At 44.0% G+C, this 12,500-nt stretch overlaps 1 protein-coding gene across 1 annotated transcript in view; it reads right to left on the reverse strand.

Moving 5' to 3' along the window:
- The window catches only part of LOC128644518 (SWI/SNF-related matrix-associated actin-dependent regulator of chromatin subfamily A containing DEAD/H box 1), a gene marked incomplete at its 5' end in the record, with an annotated part of 92,014 nt that overhangs the window by 43,075 nt on the left and 36,439 nt on the right, over positions 1-12,500 (reverse strand). The window contains 2 exon segments of the mRNA XM_053697102.1: positions 8,461-8,582; positions 8,666-8,783. Coding sequence (XP_053553077.1) covers positions 8,461-8,582; positions 8,666-8,783 — 240 coding nt within the window.

Consider the following 12,500-nt stretch of genomic DNA (forward strand, 5'->3'; position numbering starts at 1 on the left):
TACTTGTGGGAAAATTATACCCAAGCCAAAGAGGACACTGAATGCCAAGAACGGGAGGGTAAGAGGCGGCCCAATCAGAGGGCACCAGAACTGAACCACATCCCATAAAGAAAAATGGCCCCAAGGACACAAACGACAGTCCCAAGCCTGGCTAAAAACCACACGCAACCGAGCCAACAGGACTCTAATCATCGCCCAAAGGCAGATCCCAGACATACGCCCCCATAAAGGGGCCCCGACCAACAACTCCCAAAAGGAAGAAGGTAGATGGATAACCAACCAGAACTCTGTCTTCCAAAAGACAGATCAATCTAGCTCGCAAGATTTAAGAGAACCTCACCAGATACCAAGAAAAAAAAAGAAAATTTATGCTTCCCTGATAAATTAGCTTCTTTTTAGAAACGATGAGTCCACGGATTATCTTCATTGCTTATGGGATATTCACCTCCTGGTCAGCAGGACGAGGCAAAGAGCACCACAGCAGAGCTGTTAAATAGCTCCTCCCTTCCCTCCCACTCCAGTCATTCAACCTTAGTTAGGAAGAGAAAGGAAAAGCCAAGGTGCAGAGGTGTCTGAAGTTAACAATAATCAACAACCTGTCTAAAAGAAGAGGGCGGGCCGTGGACTCATTGTGTCTAAAAAGAAACAAATTTATCAGGTAAGCATAAATTTTCTTTTCTTTTTAAAGACACGATGAGTCCACGGATCATCTTCATTACTTATGGGATACAATACCCAAGCTAGAGTACACAGATAAGAGAGGGACAAGACAGAGAACCTAAACGGAAGGCACTACTGCTTGAAGAACCTTTATCCCAAAAGCAGCCTCAGCCGAGGCAAAAGTATCAAATTCATAGAATTTTGAAAAAGTGTGAAGAGAGGACCAAGTTGCAGCCTTGCAAATCAGTTCCACAGAAGCTTCATTTTTGAATGCCCATGAGGAAGCAACAGCCCTAGTGGAATGAGCCGTAACCCTCTCAGGAGGCTGCTGTCCGGCAGTCTCATATGCAAAACGGATGATACTCCGCAGCCAAAAAGAAAGAGGTAGGCGTAGCTTTATGACCCCTACATTTTTCAGAGAAAATTACAAACAAAGAAGAGGACTGACGAAAGTCCTTAGTCGCTTGTAATTAAAATTTTCAAGCACGGACCACGTCCAAAAGGATTAGGACACAAGGAAGGAACAACAATCTCCTGATTAATGTTCCTGTCTGAAACCACCTTAGGAAGAAAACCTAGTTTAGTACGTTAAACTACCTTATCTGAATGGAAAATAAGTTAAGGCAAAGTGTATTGCAACGCCGAGAGCTCAGACACTCTACGAGCTGAAGAAATAGCAACAAGAAATAAAACTTTCCAAAATAACTTAATATCTAAGGAATGCATAGGCTCAAATGGAGCCCCTTGAAGAACTTTGAGAACTAAATTCAGACTCCATGGAGGAGTAACTGGTTTGAACACAGGCCGGATCCTAACCAAGGCCTGACAAAATGATTGTTCATCTGGGACCTCTGCCAGATGTTAGTTTAACAAAACAGATAAGGCAGAGATTTGACCCTTTAGGGAACTTGTCGATAAACCCTTCTCCAAACCTTCTTGGAGAAAAGACAAAATTCTGGAAATCCTAACTCTACTCCATGAGTAGCCCTTGGATTCACACCAATAGAGATATTTACACCATATCTTATGGTAAATCTTTCTAGTAACAGGCTTACAAGCCTGAATCATGGTCTCTATGCCCGAATCAGAAAAACCCCGCTTGGATAAGATTAAGCGTTCAATCTCCAAGCAGTAAGCTTCAGAGAAACTAGATTTGGGTGAAGGAAGGGCCCGTGAATGAAAAGGTCCTTCCTCAACGGAAGTCTCCAAGGTGGCAGGGATGACATGTCCACCAGATCTGCATACCAAATCCTGCGAGGCCAAGCACTGCAATGAGGATCACCGATGCCCTCTCCTGCTTGATTCGAGCAATCACCCGAGGAAGAAGCGCAAACGGGGGAAAAAGGTATGAAAGGCTGAAGGACCAAGGAACCGCCAGAGCATCTATCAGTTCCGCCTGGGGATCCCTGGACCTCGATCCGCATCTCGGGAGCTTAGCATTCTGACGAGATGCCATAAGATCTAACTCCGGCTGACTCCATTTGAGAATCAGGTTGGAGAACACTTCCAGATGGAGTTCCCACTTTCCCGGAAGAAAAATCTGCCTGCTCAGAAAGTCCGCCTCCCAGTTGTCCACCCCTGGGATGTGGTCCACCCCCGGGATGTGGATCGCTGACAGATGGCAAGAATGGGCCTCCGCCCATGGATTATCTTGGCTACCTCTCATCGCTAAGGAACTCCTCGTTCCTCCCTGATGATTGATGTAAGCCACTGATGTTACGTTGTTCGACTGGAATCTGATAAACTGGGTCGAAGCCAACTGAGGTCAGGCCAGAAGAGCATTAAAGATCACTCTTAGTTCCAGGATGTTTATAGGAAGAACAGACTCTGCCTGAGTCCATACTCCCTGAGCCTTTAGGGAGTCCCAGACTGCTCCCCATCCTAGAAGGCTGGCGTCTTTTGTCACAATCACCCAGGAAGGTCAGCGAAAGCAGGTTCCCTGGGATAGATGATCCAGAGACAACAACCATTGAAAAGAGTCCCTCGTCTCCTGTTCCAGGGTTAGTCGAGGAGACAAGTCTGCATAATCTCTATTCCACCGTCTAAGCATGTTTAACTGCAGAAGCCTGAGGTGGAACCAAGCAAACGGGATGATGTCCATTGCCGCCACCATCAGTCTGATTACTTCTATGCACTGAGCCACTGACGGCCGAGGAGTGGACTGAAGGGCTCGACAGGTATCTAGAATCTTTGATTTCCTGACCTCTGTCAGAAAAATCCTCATAGATATAGAATCGATTAGAGTTCCCAAGAAAGTCACCCTTGTCTTCGGGATTAAGGAACTCTTTTCCAGATTTACCTTCCAACCGTGAGTTCTCAGGAAGGATAGTACAACGTCGGTATGAGATCTTGGCTGTTGACAAGATGGCGCCTGGATTAGAATAACGTCCAGATAAGGCGCCACCGCAATGCCCCGTGGCTTTAGAACCGCCAGTAGAGACCCCAGAACTTTTGTGAAAATTCTGGGGGCCGTGGCCAGACCGAAAGTAAGAGCCACAAACTGAAAGTGTTTGTCCAGAAAGGCAAACTTCAGGAACTTGTGATGATCTCTGTGGATAGGAACATGTAGATATGCATCCTTTAAATCCACTGTCGTCATAAATTGACCTTCCTGGATCAATGGAAGAATGGTACAAATAGTTTCAATCTTGAATGATGGAACTCTGAGAAACTTGTTAAGACTCTTGAGGTCTAAGATAGGTCTGAAGGTTCCCTCCTTCTTGGGAACTACAAACAGATTTGAATAAAAACCTGCCCCTGTTCCTGTACTGGAACGGGAATAATCACTCCCAGGGAGAAGAGGTCTCTTACACAATGTAACAACGCCTCTTTATCTGGTTTGCAGATAATCTTGAAAGAAGAAATCTTCCTCAGGGAGGAACATTTTTGAACTCCAGTTTGTATCCCTGAGACACTATTTTTATTGCACAGGGATCTTGAACATCCCAAACCCAAGCCTGAACGAAGAAGGAAAGTCTGCCCCCTACCAGATCCGGTCCTGGATCGGGGGCATGCCCTTCATGCTGTTTTGGATTCAATAGCAGGCTTATTGGATTGTTGTTCCAAGACTGGTTGAGTCTCCAAGTAGGCTTAGATTTTTCTGGTTTAGAGGAGGAAGAGAAAATTTCCCTTGAAATTTCGAAAGCAACAAAAATTACTCTGACGTCCTTTCTGTTTCGCTTATCCTGAGGAAGGAGATAACCCTTACCTCCCAGAGATAATTTCTGTCAGGCCAGGTACAAACAAGGTCTTCCCCTTGTAAGGAATTGCTAGAAACTTAGACTTAGATGACACATCGGCAGACCAAGGTTTTAACCCTAAGGCTCTGCCGGCTAGGATAGAGAACCCCGAACTCTTAGCTGCCAATTTAGTAATTTGCAGAGAAGCGTCCGTAATAAAAGCATTACCCAACTTCAGAGCTTTAATCCTATCTTGGATCTCCTCTAAGGAAGTCTCAGTTTTGAGAGACTCGGACAGAGCATCAGACCAATAAGCTGCTGCACTAGTGACCGTAGCAATGCACACAGCCGGCTGCAATAGCAGACCCTGGTGAACATAAATCTTTTTAAGTAGACCCTCCAACTTCTTGTCCATGGGATCTTTAAAAGCACAACTATCCTCAATGGGAATAGTAGTTCTCTTGGCTAAGGTGGAAATAGCCCCTTCCATCTTAGGAACCGTTTGCCAAGCTTCCCTGACAGCGTCAGCTATAGGAAATGTCTTTTTAAAAATAGGAGATGGAGAGAAGGGAATACCTGGTCTCTCCCATTCCTTGGAAATGATCTCCGAAGCTCGCTTTGGCACTGGAAAAACAAAATTTATGCTTACCTGATAAATTTATTTCTCTTGTGGTGTATCCAGTCCACGGGTTCATCCATTACTTGTGGGATATTCTCCTTCCCAACAGGAAGCTGCAAGAGGACACCCACAGCAGAGCTGTCTATATAGCGCCTCCCCTAACTGCCACCCCCAGTCATTCGACCAAAGACAAGCAAGAAAAAAGGAGAAACTATAGGGTGCAGTGGTGACTGTAGTTTAAAATAAAAACACCTGCCTAAAAATGACAGGGCGGGCCGTGGACTGGATACACCACAAGAGAAATAAATTTATCAGGTAAGCATAAATTTTGTTTTCTCTTGTAAAGGTGTATCCAGTCCACGGGTTCATCCATTACTTGTGGGATACCAATACCAAAGCTTTAGGACACGGATGAAGGGAGGGACAAGGCAGGCCCTTAAACGGAAGGCACCACTGCCTGTAAGACCTTTCTCCCAAAAATAGCCTCCGAAGAAGCAAAAGTATCGAATTTGTAGAATTTAGAAAAAGTATGAAGCGCAGACCAAGTCGCCGCCTGACAAATCTGTTCAACAGAGGCCTCATTTTTAAAAGCTCATGTGGAAGCTACCGCTCTAGTGGAATGAGCTGTAATTCTTTCAGGAGGCTGCTAGCCAGCAGTCTCATAAGCTAAGCGTATTATACTTCTTAGACAAAAAGATAGAGAAGTTGCCGAAGCCTTTTGGCCTCTCCTCTGTCCAGAGTAGACAACAAACAAAGCAGATGTTTGACGAAAATCCTTCATAGCTTGTAAATAAAACTTTAAAGCACGAACCACATCAAGATTGTGTAAAAGACGTTCCTTCTTTGAGGAAGGATTAGGACATAATGAAGGAACAACAATCTCCTGATTGATGTTCTTATTAGATACTACCTTAGGAAGAAACCCAGGTTTGGTACGCAAAACTACCTTATCTGCATGGAAAATCAGATAAGGGGAATCACACTGTAAAGCAGATAACTCCGAAACTCTTCGAGCCGAGGAGATAGCTACTAGAAACAGAACTTTTCAAGATAAAAGTTTAATATCTATGGAATGCAGAGATTCAAACGGAACCCCTTGAAGAACCTTAAGAACTAAATTTAAACTCCATGGCGGAGCAACAGGTTTAAACACAGGCTTAATTCTAACTAAAGCCTGATAAAACGCCTGAACGTCTGGAACCTCAGCCAGACGTTTGTGCAAAAGAATAGACAGAGCATTAATCTGTCCCTTTAAGGAGCTAGCAGACAATCCTTTCTCCAATCCCTCCTGGAGAAAAGATAACATTCTAGGAATCCTGACTTTACTCCATGAGTAACCCTTGGATTCACACCAATGAAGATATTTACACCATATCTTATGATAGATTTTCCTGGTGACAGGCTTTCGAGACTGAATTAAGGTATCAATGACCGACTCGGAAAAACCAAGCTTTGATAGAATCAAGCGTTCAATCTCCAAGCAGTCAGACGCAGAGAAATTAGATTTGGATATTTGAAAGGACCTTGAAGTAGAAGGTCCTGTCTCAGCGGCAGAGTCCATGGTGGAAAGGATGACATGTCCACCAGATCTGCATACTAAGTGGTCTGAGATTTAGGCAAGCAAACGGAACTATGTCCATTGCGGCTACCAATAAGCCGATTACTTCCATACACTGAGCCACTGATGGCTGAGAAGTGGAATAAAGAGCACGGCAGGAAGTTAGAAGCTTTGACAACCTGACCTCTGTCAGAAAAATCTTAATTTCTACTGAATCTATCAGAGTTCCTAGGAAGGAAACTCTTGTGAGAGGGGAGAGAGAACTCTTTTCTTCGTTCACCTTCCACCCGTGAGACCTCAGAAAGGCCAGAACAATGTCCGTATGGGACTTGGCGATTTGAAAAGGCGACGCCTGTATCAGAATGTCGACTAGGTAAGGGGCCACCCCTATGCCCCGTGGCCTTAGAACCGCCAGTAGGGACCCTAGAACCTTCGAAAAGATTCTTGGTGCCGTGGCTAACCCGAAGGGAAGAGCCACAAACTGTTAATGCCTGTCTAGGAAGGCAAACCTGAGAAACCGATGATGATCTCTGTGTATCGGAATGTGGAGATAAGCATCGTTTAAGTCCACGGTAGTCATATATTGACCCTCCTGGATCAAAGGTAGGATGGTTTGAATAGTCTCCATCTTGAAGGATGGGACCCTGAGAAATTTGTTTAGGATCTTGAGATCCAAGATTGTTCTGAAAGTTCCCTCTTTTTTGGGAACTATAAACAGATTTGAATAGAATCCTTGCCCCTGTTCCTCCCTTGGAACTGGGTGGATCACTCCCATGACCAGAAGGTCTTGAACACAACGTAAGAATGCCTCTCTCTTTATCTGGTTTGCAGATAATTGTGAGAGATGAAATCTCCCTTTTGGAGATGAGGCTTTGAAATCCAGAAGATATCCCTGGGAAACAATCTCCAGAGCTCATGGATCCTGAACTTCTCTTGCCCAAGCCTGGGCGAAGAGAGAAAGTCTGTCCCCAACTAGATCCGGTCCCGGATCGGGGGCTACTCCTTCATGCTGTCTTAGAGGCAGCAGCAGGTTTTTTGGCCTGCTTTCCCTTGCTCCAAGCCTGGTTAGGTCTCCAGACTGGCTTGCACTGGGCATAATTTCCTTCTTGTTTTGTAGTAGAGGAAGTTGAAGCTGCGCCACTCTTGAAGTTCCGAAAGGAACGAAAATTAGTCTGTTTGGTCCGTAATTTGTTGGAACTATCCTGGGGACGCCCCAATGGCTGGGGCACTCACCATCTCCTATGACCAGATCCAAACGAAACAGACTGTCTTCGTCGCCACACTGTCAGGAATGCGGAAGCGTAAAACCCAGTGTAACAACGCCCGGTCAAAAGGTGAACCGTACAGTCCCAAAAAAAGTGCGCCGGAAAAAGACAGCAATTAGGCCCCACCAAATCCATCAAGCAATTCTCCCACTACACAAGCAGAGTGATCACATAAGAAGCATTATTAAAGAACCCCTCCCTGTTCATAAAACCCCCCTAAGGAAGGAACTATCCCATGATTCCAAGATCCGTACAAAGGAGCCTCACTGAGACCCATACCTATCTGTCACATAACATAACATATTTATTGATAAAATGAAACAATCTTACCGGAATCTACACCGTGGAACAGGAACACGGCCCTTGAAATGTGACGGATAGTAGCGTTGCCTCCACCATGGATTTGAGAGAAGACAGCAGGTAGAGAAGAGAAGGTTCGGCAACACCAAGTGCTAGAGGAGCTGTTAATACGAGTCGGGATGGTGTCGCAGAGAGAACTCCCACTGCATCTCCGGACTCTAACATTAGCCCAGGCCCTACAGGACTACTTAAAACTCCCATCCCATTGCAAAGAGTAATACCCTTCATAAGAGAGACACTGAGAGAGAAAAAATAAAATTACTGCTTTTGTTAAAAGTTAAACCTCCGACACTTCTCTGCCAACCTCCTGGGAGGAAAGGCAAAGAATGACTGGGGGATAGGGGAAGTGGGAGGAGTAAGCCTTTGGCTGGTGTGTCTTTGCCTCCTCCTGGTGGCCAGGGTTCTTATTTACCACAAGTAATGAATGCAGCTGTGGACTCTTTCCCATTAGGAAGAAAACTGCTAGTTATCCTATGAAGAAAAGCGGTTTATGCAGCACAAGATTCCCATTTCATAATTTGGGGTTCTTGTTAGAGTTTTAGAACTAGCATGCAGATGAGCAATTTCTGGTGAAGTTCATTTATATGTAGAGGATTTGTGACATTTGCGTAATTTGTCGTCGTACCCCCAGTGGTAACGTGGGTTACACTTCCCCTTCATCTTATAATGTTCATATGTCCTTTGGCAGTTAATTTTCTCTATAATGTATTGTCTTAGGGACCTTTCTGAGACTATATATCTAGAATGTGCATTCCTTATACATTTTATATTTTTGTCTGTTTTCAATAAAAGTTATTTTGGAAAAAAAAGTCTAGTTACCGTAATCATTAGTTTGGCCATAGTCCTCAACTTGTCTGCAGTGTAATACTGCCTATGCAACAATGGGTGGTTTGCCATTTTCCTTAGGTGCATCATTACATTGCATAATTCTGTGTTTTTGTCTAGAATAAAGCAAATTGGTACAGATGGTAAATCTTGAATTCTTTAGCTATTATTTACACTTTACAGCATTATGCCAGTTTACCTGTTCCATCCATTGATCTCTTAATTTTATTCAACATTTCATTATAAAGCTGTTCCTGCTTCTTGGACATTGGGCAAAATTTGATGTGGTCTTGTTTAGGTGGTAACTGCTTAAGCACCTAAAAAAAGAAAACAAAAAACACAAACTTAATGTGTATATTATCATTTAAAGCATCAACCGTCCACATCATTCTCCCTCAACAACAATTATTAAACCATTACATTTTAAACAGGTTTCTCCACAGCTAGAATAGTAATAGCAGCAAATATTCTTTGAATTGAACGTTGCCAACAGCAGACTATAGGGGTATTGAGAGACTTTTCTAACATAAGCATTAGACTACAAACCTAAATCCCATTTGCCGATCTTTCAAATGGTTACAACTTAGCAAACTAAGCAGGGCTATATGTATAATTTATGTCAATATAGACTTACACTGATTTTCTTTTGGAACCTGTGATTTTCAAATATATGAAGTGGTGACAATTATATTTGAGATCTAGCTTACTTGTAAATTTAAAGATCAAAACAAGAAACCCGATGATATAGATAGTTTATGTGGCCCCTTAAAAAGGAAATTTATGCTTACCTAATAAAGTGATTGCTTCTACGATACGACGAGTCCATGGATTCATTCTTACTTGTGGGATATTATCCTCCTGCTAACAGGAAGTGGCAAAGAGCACCACAGCAGAGCTGTATATATAGCCCCTCCCTTCTCTCCACCCCCAGTCACTCGACTGAAGGTATAGGAAGAGAAAAGAAAAGCTAAAAGGTGCAGAGGTGACTTTAGTTTTGAAAAACAAAAATATAATCTGTCTAAAATGACAGGGAGGGCCGTGGACTCGTCGTATCGTAGAAGAAATCAATTTATCAGGTAAGCATAAATTTCCTTTTCTTCTACTAGATACGACGAGTCCTTGGATTCATCCTTACTTGTGGGATACAATACCAAAGCAACAGGACACGGATGAACGGAAGGGACAAGACAGATACCTAAACGGAAGGCACCACTGCTTGAAGAACTTTTCTCCCAAAAATAGCCTCAGAAGAAGCAAAAGTATCAAATTTGGAAAAAGTATAAAGGGAGGAGAAAGTCACAGCCTTACAAATCTGTTCAACAGAAGCATCGTTTTTAAAAGCCCATGTGGAAGCCACAGCTCTAGTAGAATGAGCCGTAACCTTTTCAGGAGGCTGCTGTCCAGCAGTCTCGTATGCCAGGCGGATGATGCTTTTCAGCCAAAAAGAAAGAGGTAGCTGTTGCTTTTTGACCCCTACGTTTTCCAGAAAAAAACACAAATAAAGAAGATGTTTGACGGAAATCCTTGGTCGCTTGTAAGTAAAACTCCAAGGCCCGAACCACGTCCAAGTTATGTAATAGACACTCCTTAGAAGAAGGATTAGGACACAAGGAAGTAACAACAATTTCCTGATTAATATTCTTATTTGAAACAACCTTAGGAAGGAATCCAGGTTTAGTACGCAAAACCACCTTATCAGAATGGATAATGGTTAGCAACTAAAAACAAAACTTTCCAAGATAAAAGCTTAATATCTATGGAATGCATGGGTTCAAACAGAACCCCTTGAAGAACATTGAGAACTAAATTCAAACTCCATGGCGTAGCAATAGGTTTAAATACAGGCTTGATTCTGATTAAAGCCTGACAAAAAGACTGAACGTCTGGGACATCCGCCAGACACTTGTGTAGTAGAATTGACAAAGCAGAAATGTGTCCTTTCAAGGAACTAGCTGATAATCCCTTCTCCAATCCTTCTTGGAGAAAAGACAAAATTCTAGGAATCCTAACCCTACTCCATGAGTAGCCCTTGGATTCGCACCAATAAAGATATTTACGCCATATCTTATGGTAAATCTTTCTAGTGACAGGCTTGCGAGCCTGAATCAAAGTATCAATGACCGACTCAGAGAATTCCCGCTTAGATAAGATCAAGCGTTCAATCTCCAGGCAGTCAGCTGCAGAGAATTTAGATTTGGATGTTGGAACGGACCTTGAATGAGAAGGTCCTTTCTCAACGGAAGTTTCCACGGTGGCAGAGAGGACATGTCCACTAGATCCGCATACCAAGTCCTGCGTGGCCATGCAGGCGCTATTAGGACTACCGAAGCTCTCTCCTGTTTGATTCTTGCAATCACACAAGGCAGGAGAGGAAATGGTGGAAACACGTAAGCCAGGTTGAATGACCAAGGTACTGCTAGAGCATCTATCAGTACAGCTTGAGGATCCCTTGACCTGGACCCGTAACGTGGAAGTTTGGCATTCTGTCGAGATGCCAATAGATCCTATTCCGGAATGCCCCATTGACGAATCAATGATGCAAACACCTCCAGATGGAGTTCCCACTCCCCCAGATGAAAAGTCTGACGACTTAGAAAATCCGCTTCCCAGTTCTCTACACCTGGGATATAGATTGCTGATAGATGGCAAGAGTGAGCCTCCGCCCCTCGGATTATCTTTGAAACCTCTATCATGGCTAGAGAACTCTTTGTTCCCCCCTGATGAGTGATATATGCTACAGTCGTGATATTGTCCGACTGGAATCTTATGAACTTGGCCAAAGCCAACTGAGGCCATGCCTGAAGCGCGTTGAATATTGCTCTCAGTTCCAGAATATTGATTGGTAGTAGACACTCCTAATGAGTCCAAATACCCTGAGCCTTCAGAGAATTCCAGACTGCACACCAGCCCAAGAGGCTGGCGTACATTGTCACGATTACCCATGCTGGCCTGAGGAAGCACATTCCCTGGGACAGATGATCCTGTGACAACCACCAAAGAAGAGAGTCTCTGATCTCCTGATCCAGACTTATCTGTGGAGATAAATTCGCATAATCCCCATTCCACTGTCTGAGCATGCACAGCTGCAGTGGTCTGAGATGAAAGAGAGCAAACGGAACTCCATACACTGAGCCACTGATGGCCGAGGAATGGACTGAACTGCTCGGCAAGTATTTAGAATCTTTGACTTTCTGACCTCCGTCAGAAATATTTTCATGTCTACCGAGTCTATCAGAGTTCCCAAGAATGGAACTCTTGTTAGTGGAACTAGCAAACTCTTTTCTACATTCACTCTCCAACTGTGGGTTCTTAGAAACGCCAACACGATGTCCGTGTGAGATCTTGTCAGATGATAAGTTGACGCCGAGATCAGAATATCGTCCAGATAGGGCGCTACAGATATGCCCCGCGGCCTGAGAACCGCCAGAAGGGAACCTAGCACCTTTGTGAAGATTCTGGGAGCTGTGGCCAACCGGAAAGGAAGGGCCACAAACTGATAATGATCGTCCAGAAAGGCGAACCCTAGAAACTGATGATGATCTTTGTGGATAGGAATGTGAAGATACGCATCCTTCAGGTCCACGGTGGTCATATATTGACCCTCCTGGATCATTGGAAAAATCGTTCGTATAGTCTCCATCTTGAAATTTGTTTAGACATTTGAGATCTAAAATCGGTCTGAAAGTTCCCTCTTTTTTGGGAACCACGAACAGATTTGAGTAAAACCCCTGTCCCAGTTTTGGAACTGGGCAAAATACTCCCATGGTAAAGAGGTCTTTTACACAGTGTTAGAACGCCTCTCTTTTTGTCTGGTCTACAGACAAACGTGAAAGATGAAATCTCCCTCTTGGGAGAAAATCCTTGAATTCCAGCCGATACCCCTGGGACTCAATTTCCAATGCCCAGGGATCCTGAACATCTCTTGCCCAAGCCTGAGCGAAGAGAGAAAGTCTGCCCCCTACTAAATCCGGTCCTGGATCGGGGGCTGCCCCTTCATGCTGTCTTGGTAGCAGCAGTGGGTTTCTTGGCTTGTT

This window comes from Bombina bombina, unplaced genomic scaffold, assembly GCF_027579735.1.
Source record: "Bombina bombina isolate aBomBom1 unplaced genomic scaffold, aBomBom1.pri scaffold_948, whole genome shotgun sequence".
Lineage (NCBI taxonomy): Eukaryota > Metazoa > Chordata > Amphibia > Anura > Bombinatoridae > Bombina > Bombina bombina.